General features: G+C 36.0%; 1 protein-coding gene across 3 annotated transcripts in view; it reads right to left on the reverse strand.

Moving 5' to 3' along the window:
* Positions 1-16,243, reverse strand: part of astn1 (astrotactin 1) — a 1,266,263-nt gene that overhangs the window by 190,489 nt on the left and 1,059,531 nt on the right. For all 3 annotated transcript variants that reach the window (XM_051933197.1, XM_028811318.2, XM_028811317.2), the window contains 2 exons: positions 7,997-8,265; positions 5,731-5,864 (listed from right to left, as the gene is read on the reverse strand). In XM_051933197.1, coding sequence (XP_051789157.1) covers positions 5,731-5,864; positions 7,997-8,265 — 403 coding nt within the window. The remainder of the gene's footprint in view (positions 1-5,730; positions 5,865-7,996; positions 8,266-16,243) is intronic.

Raw genomic sequence — 16,243 nt, forward strand, 5'->3', positions numbered from 1 at the left:
CATGAGTTATGCAATGACCTCCAATAGAACTTTTCCATTCTACTATAGTTCTGATGCTTTGTAAAATATACCGCCATACAAAAGCACCATTGTACAGTTTAAGCTTTCTAGCCTTCCACATAGCTGTTGATATTTACAGCTTGCTCTGTCTTTATGAGCCACTAACTAAACTTTATTTTGTTTAATGCTGCTAATTTATCAGCTAGTCTTGGAGTGACTAAGACTCCTTTTTTCATATGTTAAATTTTGTTTTTTTATTGCCTGTTATCTTGTCTTCTTGTTTTAAGTTTTGTTCTTAATTGCCTGCTAATTTTTACTTTCTTGCCAAATGCTCTAAAATACTGTATGAATATCGATTTTTGAAAGTTACATCAGTTAAAGACATCAACTGAATAAAAAAAAAATAATTACTTCAGATGGTGAAGAACATTAGATTTTATTTAATATACTTCTTCCTATTTTAATAAGAGGCAGATGGAATTTGTATAGATGAACAGAACCAATCAGTGATTTCATTTGCAGCATCCTATATTTAGATGTGGTTGCTAGAGCAATGTGAAATTCACAGGGAAATGAATATTCAGTTACATATTTAACTGATGGTTTTATTGGATAGAGGATCCATTGTGGAAAAACCAATGCCACAAGAGTAGGGTTTAGCACCCCACGCCCAGGATAATTACTATTGCAATATAATGAAGGTATAATATTCTCACAGACGTATCAATGTTTTTACTTTGTTTTTCAACTTTATCTTTTAAGGGTTATGAAAATCTAATTTATTGTTTTCTTCATGACCACATGCACTGTTGGAAAAGATTAAACAAAGGAAGTGCTTACATACTGTATACAATTTTAATACTTTATAAGATAGAGTTAAATTGCTTCAAACACTTCAAAGCGGGAAATCAGCAGGCCCTGATGGTTACCCCGTAGAATTTTATAAGAAATTCTCCACTCAGCTAGCACCCCTCTTATTGGCAACATTTACAGAAGCTAGAGACAACCAAATACTACTTCAAACATTTCGTCAAGCATTAATTACTGTCTTTCCTTAACAAAATAAGGACTTGTTACAATGTGCATCATACAGACCAATTTCACTCCTGAATAATGATGTTAAGATACTCTCAAAAATTCTAGCTAGAAGGATGGAGAAAGTGCTGCCCTCTGTAATATCATAGGATCAAACTGGATTTATTAAAGGCTGACACCTATCTTCCAATCTCCGACGCTTGTTTAATGTTATATATTCACCAGCAAAATCAAACACCCCAGAGATATTACTATCATTAGATGCAGAAAAAGCATTTGATATGATTGAATGGAACTACCTTTTCACTGCATTGGAGAAATTTGGGTTTGGCCCGAATATTTGTGCATGGATCAAACTACTGTATACCAATCCAGAAGCTTCAGTTTGTATTAACAACATTTGCTCAGACTACTTTAAGCTAGAACGTGGTACCAGACAAGGATGTCCCTTGTCACCACTGCTGTTTGCAATCGCCATTGAACCACTTGTGGTTCACTGTCGAAATTCTTATCTGATAAAGGGGATTATCAGAGAAGGACTGGAACAGAAAATTTCTCTATATGCAGATGATATGGTTTTATATACATCAGACCCAGAAAACACTGTGCCTGCAGTTCTAACAGCACTAACAGAATTTCAAAAGATATCCGGTCTCAGAATTAATCTGAATAAAAGTATACTCTTTCCAGTGAATTCAAAAGCATATAATATTAGATTGGACACCCTACCTTTTACCATAGCAGATCAGTTTAAATACCTAGGGGTAAATATCACAAGTAAACATGAAGCTCTTTATCAACAACATTTTGCCATCTGTATGGAAAAAATTAAGCAGGACTTGCATAGATGGTCAACCCTTCATCTCACTCTAGCCGGAAGAATTAACGTTGTTAAGATGAATATCCTTCCTAAACTTCTTTTTTTATCTCAAAACATTCCAATATATATCCATAAATCATTTTTTAAGCAATTAGATTCAACAATAACCTCATTCATTTGGAACTCAGGGCGGCACGGTGGCGCAGTGGGTAGCGCTGCTGCCTCGCAGTTGGGAGACCTGGGGACCCGGGTTCGCTTCCCGGGTCCTCCCTGCGTGGAGTTTGCATGTTCTCCCCGTGTCTGCGTGGGTTTCCTCCGGGCGCTCCGGTTTCCTCCCACAGTCCAAAGACATGCAGGTTAGGTGGATTGGCGATTCTAAATTGTCCCTAGTGTGTGCTTGGTGTGTGGGTGTGTTTGTGTGTGTCCTGCGGTGGGTTGGCACCCTGCCCTGGATTGGTTCCCTGCCTTGTGCCCTGTGTTGGCTGGGATTGGCTCCAGCAGACCCCCGTGACCCTGTGTTCGGATTCAGCGGGTTGGAAAATGGATGGATGGATGGATTTGGAACTCAAAACACCCACGAATCCGAAGAGCGACCCTACAAAGACCACAGGCAGAAGGTGGCATGGCGTTACCTAATTTTCAGTTTTATTACTGGGCAGCAAACATACAAGCCATAAAAACCTGGACACAAAAAATGAACATACACAGGCTTGGCTCCCAATAAAAGTAAAATCCTGTAGTACATTTTTATACTTCCTGCTCTGCGCTCCAATAAATGCAAGTTATCGCAAATATACTAATAACCCAATTGTGCTTTACTCACTCAGAATATGGAACCAACTTAGAAAGCATTTTAAGATGGAAAATCTTTTATCCGCGGCACCTCTGCAAGAGAACCACCTCTTTCAACCCTTGCAAACATATCCAGTTTTTAATACCTGGAAAAGTTTTTAGGATTAAAATGCTCAGAGATCTATATATAGACAACATATTTGCATCTTTTGAACAATTATGTTCCAAATTCAACCTCCCAGCTACACATTTCTTTCACTATCTTCAAATTAGAAATTTTGTTAAACAGAAACTGCCCGATTTTCCTCACCTCGTACCCTCCACCTTGCTGGAAAAAATACTGCTCAATTTCGAGGAATTAAATACCATTTCTGCATTATATAAAATCTTATTAGAGTCACTACCTTTCAAAGACCCAAGAGGACATTGGGAAGAAGATCTCTTAATCAATATATCAGAAAAGGAATGGAAGGTAGCAAAGCAGAGAATTCACTCGAGCTCCATATGCGCAAAGCATAGAATTATTCAACTAAAAATTATATATTGAACTCATCTGTCTCGCTTAAAACTGTCCAAAATGTTTCCAGGGCAAGATCCAACCTGCGAATGCTGCAACCAAGTTCCTGCCTCACTTGGTCACATGTTTTGGGCCTGCACCAAACTAACATCATTTTGGACCAAAATTTTTAAGTGCCTTTCAGACAGCCTTGGGGTCACAATCCCTCCTAACCCATTAACAGCTGAGTTCGGTGTTCTTCCAGACGGACTTGAAGTGGAGAAGGACAAGCAAACGGTGATTGCATTCACAACACTTTTGGCACGCAGACTTATTTTGTCAAATTGGAAGAATCCTAACTCTCCTCTGATAAGTCAGTGGGAAACCGATGTTTTATATTATTTGAAATTGGAAAAAATCAAATTCTCAGTTAGAGGATCTGTACAGAACTTTTTCAAAACCTGGCAGGATCTAATCACTATTATTTTAGAATAAGAGAAATAACTATTGCCACATTTATTTTCCTTCTCTATTTTTTTATATACCTATATATATTTCTACCTTTTTTTTGTTTATTGTTGCCTTATTAAAAAGCCCTAAGCAATTCTCCTTTGGCTAAGCTCTCCTTCTCAGGGGTGGGGTTTGATTTGTCTTCAATTTTTCTTTTTTTTTTGTTATAAATTGATCTATTTGTATGGAATGATTACAATAAAATTAAAAAAAAAAAGAAACATGAAGACAGTGCCCTAAATAAATGTTAATATTAATATTTTTTGTATCTGTATGTACATTTAAAATCTAGCACTGTATTTGTGATAGACTAAGGTTCTGATAGTTAATTTCACAAATGTATGAATCTTTAGCAAGCGTGCAGAGAAACTGCTAATGTGTATTGGTTCTGTAAATCTTGAGTTGAGGCAGGGTTTGAGATATTGCTTTTTACATGGTATGACGTGTAAGAAGTGTTTAAACTCAAATAAATCCCTAAGGCTGCAACAACTTTACAGCTTCCACTGTTAATTTATCTGTGAATCCTTGCATAGTCCCCCTACTTAAACTTTACTATGTTTTAAGTAGCTGACAAGTATTTTTCATAATGTGGGTGAAATTAGAATAATTCATACATGTCTGTATCTAAACAAAGGATGTAGAACCTAAACCTCTGTATTATATAACACAGAATCATCACTTTTCTCTGACCTTCATAAATCACTAAAAATTCAGGATACAGGAAAATATAAAAGATTGTCTAACTTTTTTTTTTAGTTCTGGTAACTGTAGTATTCCAGCAAATCTGTTTACTTCACCATAAAAATTTGGAAACAGTAGATTAGGTTCATCAAAAAATGTCAAAACAGATAATTGATTATGAAAATCAGGTTTTCCAGCTGAGATGTGAGTCCCTTGTCAGAATTCAACTAAAATCATGATGTTAGGTCTGGTCACACATAATCTCTATAATGAACAAATACTATTTTCAAGATCACTGTCGTCAGGACAAAGGGTTAATAATGATGCGATTACATCTCTCTCTGGCTATAAGGCCCTCTTCTGATTTTTTTTATACAGCATAGACGCAGATTCTTATGTCTGACATGACAGTGAATTCTTCACCTCTAAAAATGAGGTTGCCCTACACTGAAATATTTAGTCTATGATCAGGGACAACAGCTTCTCCTCCTCTCCCTGCAGCACCGGGAACCCGCTCAGAGAGGGCACTTAGCCCCACCCCTTGTGGTCCATGTCATTTAAGAAGCCCAGTCTCCCGGAACGAGGTGTCATTTGCGAATAGAGCAAACCGCAAGATGGAACTCCACTGATTGACCTTGATATTCCATGGCAAAGAGCTGGATTTTGTTTGTTGTTTAATTTGCCCAAATATGCTGTTTATTGAAGCCTAAAGGAGTAATTTTCTGTTGGACCTTCCTTACCCAACTATTGGTGTCCCAACTGTTCTCTGCTTCTACGACCTGTCATTCCTTCACCTGGCTATAAATAATATATATAATGAAACAATTTAATTCTGTAGGGTTAAGAAATACATGATATAGCCACTGAATTTTTGCTTTGGCAATAGGTAGATTTCTGCTGTTTTATTCTACTTTCTAAGATTTTGAAAATTTGACCTTAAGGTTTGGCTTTTGAACATTTTATTTTTGGGCAATATTATTGCAGTTTAAATTGTTTAAATTTTTGATTACTAATGTCATTTAGGGTAATTACTTCTGTTTAATGCTTGTCTTTAGTTCTTTGTTTCCTTTATTTTTTAGAATATTGCTTTTGTTTTCTACATTTCTTTGAACTGATTCTTGTGTCTAGAACTTTGAAATTTTGTATTTTTGATAGTTTTTGCTTTATTTTTATTTTTTAAATATTTACTAATTTTTTAATAAACTACCTTAATTATTACAATTCAGTTTTGTAGTAGCCAGCACATTGACAGTTTCCCCTTTTGGACATTCAGATTCATACTAGTTATATAGTTATATCTGTATTAATTATTAATGAATGAAACCTGATCTAGCGTATGTCAATTTCAAATACTCATGCTCAAATTTTAATGAAATATGAATCATAAGTTACATACACTGGTTGTGAAAGAGGAGCACAGGCAGGCAAGCCATCTGATCCAAAAGCACTGGAGTCACATCTACACCAATCATCAATAACATCGCCATTTCCTGAGCACCACAACATGCTCATCATAGCTTCCTGGAGAGCCTACAATGCAAACACAATACATTTTAGATATTGATGATACATGAAAACATATAAAATTCTAAAGCTGATTTAAAAACACCATACAAAATACTGATATCTCTTCTTTAAGGTTCAAAGAGTGTAAATCTAAAAGTCTAAATTTGAAAAGTATTAGTTTCCACCAAACTGGGTTTTGTTTAAATGGTGGATGCTTAACTGGTGATAAACGAAAATGTTGCTGTAGAAAGAAAAAACTTTTACAAAACTATAAATAATTATAATAATAAAAAAAATACTTTTCTTGTATTTAGTTATCCTTTAGTCTTATGTTATATGGTTGACATTGTGAAATTGTATTTCTCAGAGACATTTACAGTGTATACCTACTGTGTATCTCTCAGAGCTCAGTGTCCACTTTAAATATTCTTCAAAATGGTGAGTATGATATGTATTATTTTCAGTGGCTGGTTTTTCTTCCAATAAATATAGACAGATATATATCCATAGATCTGCTGTTTTGCTAACCTCCCTTAAATCCTACAAACAATAATTGAATGAATAGGAATAGTTTGTAATCATCTCCAGGAGAGCAGCAGGGTTGTTTTTGTGAATGTGTTCTTAAATTTGTTACACATGCTTGAATTACAAGTCCTTCTAAATCTGCCCATCTTCATGTTATCAATGCATGGTCAGGTATGTTCCTGGTTTTGCATAATAATGCTATTGTTTAGTACACATTTATATAACAGGCATAAAGAGGTTGATGGATGAAATCATGAAATGTAATAAAGTTTTAGAAATATAGAAAATAATACTGTATGAAAACAGAACTTTATACTACAGCCATTTTGAGTCAAGATGTTCTCAATATGTCTGCATACTTTATTCTAGATATTGGGGTTTACTTTCCATGTTCCAAGATTTGTGTGTGAGGTTTTGGTAATCCTAAAATGACTTTGTGTGTGTAAGTGTACGTGGCCTCTGTGATGGACTGGTAACTTCTCAAGGGTTGTTTCCTGCTTTGCATCCAGTGCTGCTAGGATGAACTCACATGTCATACACACCTGAATTGGAGTAAACAGGTTTGAAATATGTTATACTGTTTAAGCTATAGCGCTATAAGAAAAAAAAATCAAGCCTTTCTTAAAGAAATGGCAATTGCTCGCCTTTTCAATATTATTCTGCCTAATGTCACAGCAAATAGGCTGATGATTGAAGACATGATCATCAGGTAAAAGTGTTTTTCACAGTGAGGGCACAAATACACATCTAAGGTTGCAAACAGGATCTAACTAAATGAGTGGGGCAACTCAGAGACTCCTTATGTGTGCTTATGTTTTACTATCTATGCAATTTTAAATTCTAGCAACCTACCCCAACTAGCTGAGGTACTAAACATGCCTTAAACTAAAAAATAAATAAAATCCAAATTATTATTTTGTAGTTTTGGAAGCCACTTTGTCTTACTAAAATTCAGAATTCTTCAGGCTTCATAAAAATACACTGGGACCTTAATCTTCCCTTTAAGCCATAAAAAACCCTTGTCTCAATTGAAAAAAAAAAAAAAAACATAAAATTTGTCTCTGCTTTTAAAACATGCCTCCAACAACAATTTTGAGAAATGTCATTTTCAATTTGGTTTTACTATTTATTTTTCCTTTGGCATTTATGTCTGTAATTTGAAGTAAACTGCTAAAAGCAGCATGGTGTTGTATTTGTTAGATCTTCCACCTCATAACAGCAAACATCTAAACCGGATACTGACCTTGGGCTAGTTGTGTGTAAATGAAGTTATTATCTTGGATTGTATTACATTGCTTAATTTTTGATTGGTAGATTGATTAGTTGATTGATTGGCAGAAGTTTGCAAGTAATTCCAAAATTTAAAAAAAAAACCAAAGCACTAATGTTACATAAGTCTCATTATGAACATGTATCCTGCCTTAAAATATGAGCCAGAATGGTTGTATATTTTCCTTTACTTCTAAAAAATTATTCTCTTGGTACCCTGTCAAAGGTCCTGGTTTGTGACCTGTGCTGTTGGGATGAACATTAGAAATTGTGGAAGCAAACAATTTAAAATAATCAGTCATTTTATAAGTAGACTTTTCATTTCAAAGTGTATGTACAAGACAAACAATTAGGACCCTTACCCTCTGAGTTTCATTGTTAGAAACAAGCTCATAGAGCGGAGCTGCCTTCGTGACCTGCAGCATCACTGGTTCAGCAACACGTCCAGTACCAGAAGCCACGTGACACAAATGACAAGAGGATGGACATTGTCCTTGACTAGTGCAATCCATATGCACACCAGCAGCCAAGCGTTTCGCTCCTGAGTCAAGAAGGCTAGCAATGTATGCAGGGAAGGTGAGGGTTTTTGGTTCTTTTTCCCAATCTTCAGACTCATCTGATGGAGAATTTCCTGCATAAAGAATAAATGTGATTATTTATCTCTCTTTGTGTGTCTGTCACTATAGATTTAGGATGGGGATGCAGATGGTGCTACACATCACCAGCAGAATCCAACTATAAAGGTGGAGGCAGAGGAGAAGTAAGTGGTAAATGTTCAGACTTTTCTTACTGGAAAAAATAATTGTTTCTCAATATGGTTTACATGATATTTTTCATCTAAAATGAGGAAGGATGACTTAATAGTCTGTACTATCCACAGCTGCCTGGAAGAGGTTCTGGGTGCAAGAAATAATACCAAGCTATTCATGAGAAGTGGTTTGCAAACATGTCTTATCTCATACAATGCAACAAAGAATCATCAATTTACACTTAAGGCTTTTTCGCTTTTGCCTAACCCGTAACAAGTAATGTTTGCAAAGGGAAATATGATACCTTTCACTCAAAAATCATCAACTTGCCCTTATCTCTCAGCACTACCAGTGAAACCTCATATTTCTGCTATGCTGTTTGTTTCTATGTTTTCTTTTGAATGATTACCATAAACTCCTGATGGATGTAATACGTATCTTACCTAACTAAAACTATACTCAGATCTGAGGAGTTTTCACTGACAGATCAGCAAGTGCACAAGTCTGACCAACCCTGATGATCTCAGGCATCCAAATAAGCATGCTCTGTTATAGTAAACTTGACATATCTTTAAAGCAACCAACACACATACAAACATGGCTTCAGACTGGAAAAATACACAATAAAATTGGCGAATGCATTTAAATAATACAAAATAATGACTTCAGACACTACATTTAGCAAGATTCTCTACCAATTATATTCACAATAAAATCAAAAATGTCATCTTGTACAATATGATATGAAAGCCTTCACAATTAATAAAGCTTTTTCACACAAAAAATTAGCATAAGCTGTTGATTCTTACTGACACTTTAAAAGCTCACAAGGCCTGTCTTTGAAGGCCCTGCTATTGACAAAGCTTGTAATGAAATCAGACAAGACTTACCAAGACAACAAAGACTTGAAAGCATAGTAGCCAGCTCAACTCACTTTTTTCCTTACAATTTATCTGTCAGCTGCAAGAGTAAACAGTCTACAGATTTCAATAGAATCCATTAGCATTTATCTCTGTGCTTTTTACCTCTGAACGCACATATTGTACAGTATTTCATGAGAAAAAGCCTCATTTTCCATAACTGTTGTGGACTCTCAGCTGCAAAGGTTGAAATTCATACAGCTAATAGAAGACCCAAAGGAAATGTGTTCCTAACATAAAGCCCGGGCTGTAGATGAACAAAAAATAAATCATCCACGAGAGTGTACAGCGTGCATATTTGTAACATTTACTGCAGTGTTTATATGGCAGTTTAATAATATATAGAACAAAAAAATCATTCAACGGATGGAACCGTTTCAATATGTTTAAAATTCACTGTGGTTTATGGCATATACTCTAAGTTAATAATTCTGTATTATATATAATCATTAACAAGAGACATTGGAAAATTTAAAGGATACATGTTGAATAATATGTGGATTGCTTATGAAATTGTAAAAATTAAAATGTTGAAGATTTATCATAAAAGATATGGGAATACCATATATTAGTGCTTCAATATGGAATGAAAGCATGCTGCACCTATATTTTTGCTCAGCCGTTACCACTTCTGTAGACTTCCTCATGTGTTAAAATTTAATGGTCATTCTGGTGGAAGTGTTGAATTCTTGTTTTGTTATGTTTTGTTTAGTTTTTTTTTTCTCTTTTCTCTACTGTTCTTTCTAGATCAGTTTTGAAGTAATTTGTTGCATAAGATTTTCAAATTGTATATGCTTGACTGTACATTATGTTACTTTCTGGAAATAAAATGTGATTCAAAATGTAAATTTGTTATATCCAATAATAAATTAAAATAAAGTAAAAAGATAAAGGCAAAAGAAATACATAGTTACAGTAAATTCACAATGAATGTAGATGCTCCATTGATTTTTCCCATTTAAGTCTCATATTTATTACTATGCAACCATGTAATTTCAAGCACACTCAAATATACATGACTGGATGAGTTAATAAAAAGATGAAAAATGGTTAGATTTCTGTACTAAAATGCTTAATTCAAGGACAAAGAACAAGAATATTTGAGACTGCATGCTAGGAGCCAATAAAGAATTATGTTTTACATTTAATGTAAAAGAGGGAAGTGCCACTGCCTCACCAGTCCAAATTTCTGGGTTCATATCATGGCTTGGGCTGATGGGAAGAGGTAGCTTGTTCTCCCTATGCCTACATGACTTTTTCAACTTCAAGTTTTATTATCACATGTACAGAAAATAGGTGAAATTGTTGCTTGTGTGTCTGACCAATATGCATAGGTGTGCCTTGCGATGTACTGACACTGGTTCAAAGTTAGTTCCTACATTTTTTCTGATGCTGCCAGAATAGGCCTTGCCTCCTATGCAAACCTGAACCCGATTAAACATTTTTTTAATGTTTAATCCGGCCATCCATTACTGAACTGGATTCCACAGGATCAATGATGAATGGCTGGATTAAACATTAAAAAAATACTTTTTACAAGCTGAATTTAAGATACATGAATTGAAGGATAGATATCTGACCTCCATCTGTCGTAGAAAAATGGGAAAATGTGTGCAATCATGAGCAAAACAATAAAAAAAAAACATATCCTGTATGAGCGCACCAGTGTCAACACAGTTTCCAGCAGTGGCGTGAGCAAACAACAGCACAGCATCCTCAAAGCCTGAGCTAGTGGCAGCAAGCAACAACACAGAATCTCAACATTCACCTTCCATTGCAGGATGTAAAGTAGCTAAAATAGTCACCGCCATAGCATGTTCTTAATCAAACTCTATCCATTAGGTAGTAAAAGGAAATTATGTAAATAGGTCTTAGTAAGACTTTTTTTTTTTTCAAAACTGTCTGCTGAAAATTTGTGTATAAAATACAAGGAAAAGAGGGATCTGATTAGGCAAATTTTGCTGAATAAAATGTAAGCAGAGTAGGTACTTGATTTTGGATAACCTAGATACTCTTCTCTGCTGCCAGTAGCACCTAACACTCCATATTGCATACAGTACTGCCTTCTTGGTCTATCCACAAAAAGAGATGAGCCCACCAACAAGGGAGAAGGACCTTACAATATACTGTAAGTGACAATTCATAAATATTTAAGTTGAACCTGGAAGTTTAGCCTAATTAACAGTTGAAATGGAGAAGAATGTGAGTCCAAACCAACGAAACAAGAAAATTAAACAGTTCATTAATCCATTGAGGAGGAACATAACCAGGAAAAAAGGTATGCAGTTTTGGCAGATCATAAATACATAATTTTTGTAAAAATATGTATCCAAAACAAAGCAAAGGTTTTTACATTCCTAAAGGCTGGGAAAAAATAGCTTAAATGTTGCTAATACAGTATATCTCAGATACATAGTTATACAGTAATCCCTCACTATATCGTGCTTCGACTTTCGCGGCTTCACTCTATTGCGGATTTTATATGTAAGCATATTTAAATATATATTGCAGATTTTTCACTGGTTCGTGGGTTTCAGTGGACAATGGGTCTTTTAATTTCTGGTACATGCTTCCTCAGTTGGTTCGGCCAGTTGATTTCATACAAGGGACGCTATTGGCAGATGGCTGAGAAGCTACCCAATTAGAGCATGTATTACGTATTAAATAAAACTCCTCAAATATTTTGTGAGCAGGGGGGCTGTTCGCACCCCTAGAGGATACGGACGCTCCTCATAAAATGCTGAAAGACTACCTTCACATTGCTGCCTTCCTTGCTGGGCTTACTTGTTACTTTGTTGCGCGATATGCTTCCCGTGCGTTGCTTCGCATACTTAAAAGCCCAAACAGCCCTATTGATTTTTGATTGTTTGCTTTTCTCTCTCTCTCTCTCTCTCTTGCTCTGACATTCTCTGCTCCTGACGGAGGGGGTGTGAGCAGGGGGGCTGTTCACACCCCTAGAGGATATGGATGCTTGTCTAAAAAATGTAGAAAGAGTACCTTCACATTGCTCTCTTTCTTGCTGGGCTTACTTGCGGCTGCTTTGTCACGCGCTATGCTTCCCGCACGGTGCTTCGCATACTTAAAAGCCAAACAGAACCTATTGATTTTTGATTGTTTGCTTTTCTCTCTCTCTCTCTCTCTCTCTGACATTCTCTGCTCCTGATGTGCAGTCCTTTGAAGAGGAAGATATGTTTGCATTATTTTAATTGTGAGATGGAACTGTCATCTCTGTCTTGTCATGGAGCACAGTTTAAACTTTTGAAAAATAGACAAATGTTTGTTTGCAGTGTTTGAATAAAGTTCCTGTCTGTCTACAACCTCCTGTGTTTCTGTGCAAATCTGTGACCCAAGCGTGACAATATAAAAATAAACATATAAACATATGGTTTTTACTTCGTGGATTTCCACCTTTCGCGGGAGGTTCTGGATTGCAACCCCCGCGATGGAGAAGGGATCACTGTACATGTCAGCAATTCTAAATATAACAGTTTTGTATTTTTAAGGTGGCACTAAATGCAACCATAGTTATTTAATGATATGCTGTGTCAGTCTGCCAAAAAATAGGAACATGTCTGAGTAGTTATGAATACTACTTGACGTAAATGTAATCTAAAGCACAATGTGTTCTTCTACTGTTGGAGACCAGACACAGTATACATCCAAACCAGGAGCCTGGAGTGATAGTCTCTGACCCCAACAGGATCATGTTTAATGGTAAAATGTAGAAAAAAAAATGTTATCAACCAAAGTACCAGAACATTGCCCAGGCCTTTAGTCACCTTTCTTTGGTGTTTAAAAGTGCTTCAGAGGTTCTGTCATTATAGAAGAAATATTGACCCATATTTAAAAAAAATAAGATATTCATACCATTCAGTTTTTACTTCTGTCCTTTTCTTATGAATCAAGCATTTATACTTTATATATATTTATTTATTTTTTGTATTATTATATCCGTAAGCATAACAATTTTTTTCATTTTCTTTAAATTTTCCATTGCCAACTTCTATATTCTTGGTCAAGAATAGATCCAGGCCTTTAATGACCACTTGGGTGCAGCCATCAGCAGTATGTCAATCTGCTGAGAGAATGACGACCTTGTCAAGAGGTTTACTTACTTCTGCAGCGACATTCATGTCTCTTGTAACTCTTCCTACCAAGTCAGTAGACAGATTTGGAGAGCATGGTGGGTCATGAGGTCACTGGAAAGGATTGTGTGGTGCTCCCAATATCTCTGCAAAAGGGAGAAGTCCAAGTCTTTAGAGTCCTGGTGCCTCCTGTTTTGCTATATGATTGTGAAACATGGATGCTATCCAATGACCTGAGACGAAGACTGGAATTCTTCGGTGAATCCTTGGGTACCAGTCACAGAGTCCCAAATGAGGCATATTGCCTGTATTGTGAGGGAGCATCAGTTACGGTACAAAGGCCATGTGATACGATTCCCCAAGGGTGATCCAGTTCCTAGGATTCTCATTGTGGAGGACCCAAGGAGCTAAATCAGGCTAAGGGGATGTCCATGCAACACCTGGCTGTGGCAGATGGAGGGTCATTTGCAGAGGGTGGGACTGGACCGCCTGTCTGCCTGGGGGGTTGCCAACTGGGATCTCGAGTTGTTTCATCGTGTGGTGGGTGCAGCAACGTGCTGTACTAGTGTATGCTCCCCAACCTGACCTGACTTTCTATATTCTGTTTTTGAAACTGATTATATTGTCGGCATCCCTTAAGAATTTAGAACTGTTGCTATCCTCTTATTATCCAGCATTCTTCTTTATTAATTCATATCTGACTTGCTCCTGCACAATTATTTTGCTGGGAATTTAACATTATCACTCCAGTTCATAATTATGTCATTAGTATTCTAGAAATATCTCTACAATGAGTCTGTTCCCTTATGTACAGTATTATCCATATCCTGAAATAAAATTACTTTCAGAATGTATGCCTTACTTAATACCAGCATATAAACACAAATATGTATATAATATATATTCAAGTCCAAACAACTGTCAGTAAGATGAAGGGCACATTTTTTTTATGATGTTGAAGATATAGTCCATGTTAAATGCATGCTTCAAAAGGCCCACATAACAGATCTGCATTAAACTGATTGGCTTTGGTGTTTGTGACAATCATTCAGGGGAAAAGCAGAGATGAAATCTGCCAACCGTCTTCTTTGTGCTTAACAACAATGCCTCCTCTCACACTTAATGAGTGGTGAAGGCTGATCCACAAACTTTTGACTCAAAAAGCACCCACACTGTTCTCCAGACTAACCCCATTGTAGTACCACCTGTTCCTCAATCTGAACGGCTACGTCTGTGGGACACACTGTGACAATGATGTAGATATAAGGGTACAGTGGTTGCAGCTTTAAGACAAAATGTGCTCTTTGAGTGTCACAGAAATCTTTGTGAATATAATTGTAAGTATACTGTATTATGCTGAAGAACAGTTATTACTATCAAGGCTCCAATCTTTTGATCACCCCTTATAAATGCATATATTGTATAATATATACATACTGTACATCTAGATGTACTCTGCATGTCTGGCTAGTGCATAATTAAATTGTTTTAAACTCTGCTGTAGTATTTCTGCTAGTTTCTTTTTATTGTTATTTAAAATGTTTTTAATTTTCAGCTTCTCATGTCATTTTTCTTCCCGTTTCACTTCTTTCCTTCAAAGATGTATGTCTTATGTGTAAAGTAAGTTTCCCATATACGTTTAGTTAAAAGTCTCTCCCTGCATTTTAACTGCAGCACTCTGGTAAATGCAAATTAGATTCGTCAGTCTTAGAATTTAAAGTGGGTCTAAGACAAAGTGGGTGTAAGATTTCAAGTTCACCTCAGTCCTGCACATATCATTAAGCAAGGCCTGCTAAACCATACTAAAAAGTAGAATAGTTATGTGAGCAATGAGCCTTAATGAATTACCCGTTGTTAAAAACACCACAGCGTCAGACAGAACTTCATTTTCAGGAGAGCTGAAGTTCAGGGGCATTAATCTCAAGATAAGCATGCTTGGTGCTACAGGTTTGTTTCTCAGATCTTGAAGATAAAAATAAAAGATCTTTGAGCTGATGTTGACAATGGTTAATTCACACTTGTGGGAATGAATTCAGGTAGTAAACATCAGAAGGTAAGCTCAATCCTTGTCATGTATCATTTATTTTGCGTGTCGTAAGGAGGGGTTTATAGGTTTTTATAGAATTCAATGAATTCTTCCCCGCGGTTCTTTGAAAATAAAAAGATATGCTTGGAGCATTAGGATTATTTTCATTCAGCCCCAGCCCTGTCCTGTAAGACCACAATAAGTACAGAACAGTGTTTGTATTCCCTTGTAATGGAGATTTTCGGGATTTAATCAAAAATATATTTTGCTGAACCCTGCAGTTTATAAAGGAAATCAAAAGATAAATACAAAAATGTGGAAACACCTAATGTTATATGTTCAGGCATTTATTCTTTTTATTCTACTGTAGATAGTACATTTTCTTAAGAGTTTATAATATAACATAGTTGGAACAACATTGAGATTTTATAAATCCCTGGACTCCGCTTTGTTTTCTAGACAAGGGCTTTTGTGTGGAGTTTTAATATTCCTCTTGTATACTTGTGTATTTTTTCACTTATCATACAAACATACAGGTTCAAGACTGTTCAAATTGCACTTATAAGTCAATGGACGTCCGATATAGTTCCGTCAGTTAATCGGATTTATCAGAAGTATTAATTAACTAAATGCTTTCATGTACACAATATTTGTAGTTTCATTTTTACAAGGTCTAGTATTATTGACAGGTAGTGTGGTGTAGTTGTTAAGGCTTTGGACTTAGGACTTCAACCTTTGAGGTTATGGGCTCAAATCCCGCTACTGACACTGTGTGACTATGAGCCACTTCACTTCCCCTGCCTGTGTTCCAATTGGAAAAACAAAAGAT

This window comes from Erpetoichthys calabaricus, chromosome 10, assembly GCF_900747795.2.
Source record: "Erpetoichthys calabaricus chromosome 10, fErpCal1.3, whole genome shotgun sequence".
NCBI lineage: Eukaryota > Metazoa > Chordata > Cladistia > Polypteriformes > Polypteridae > Erpetoichthys > Erpetoichthys calabaricus.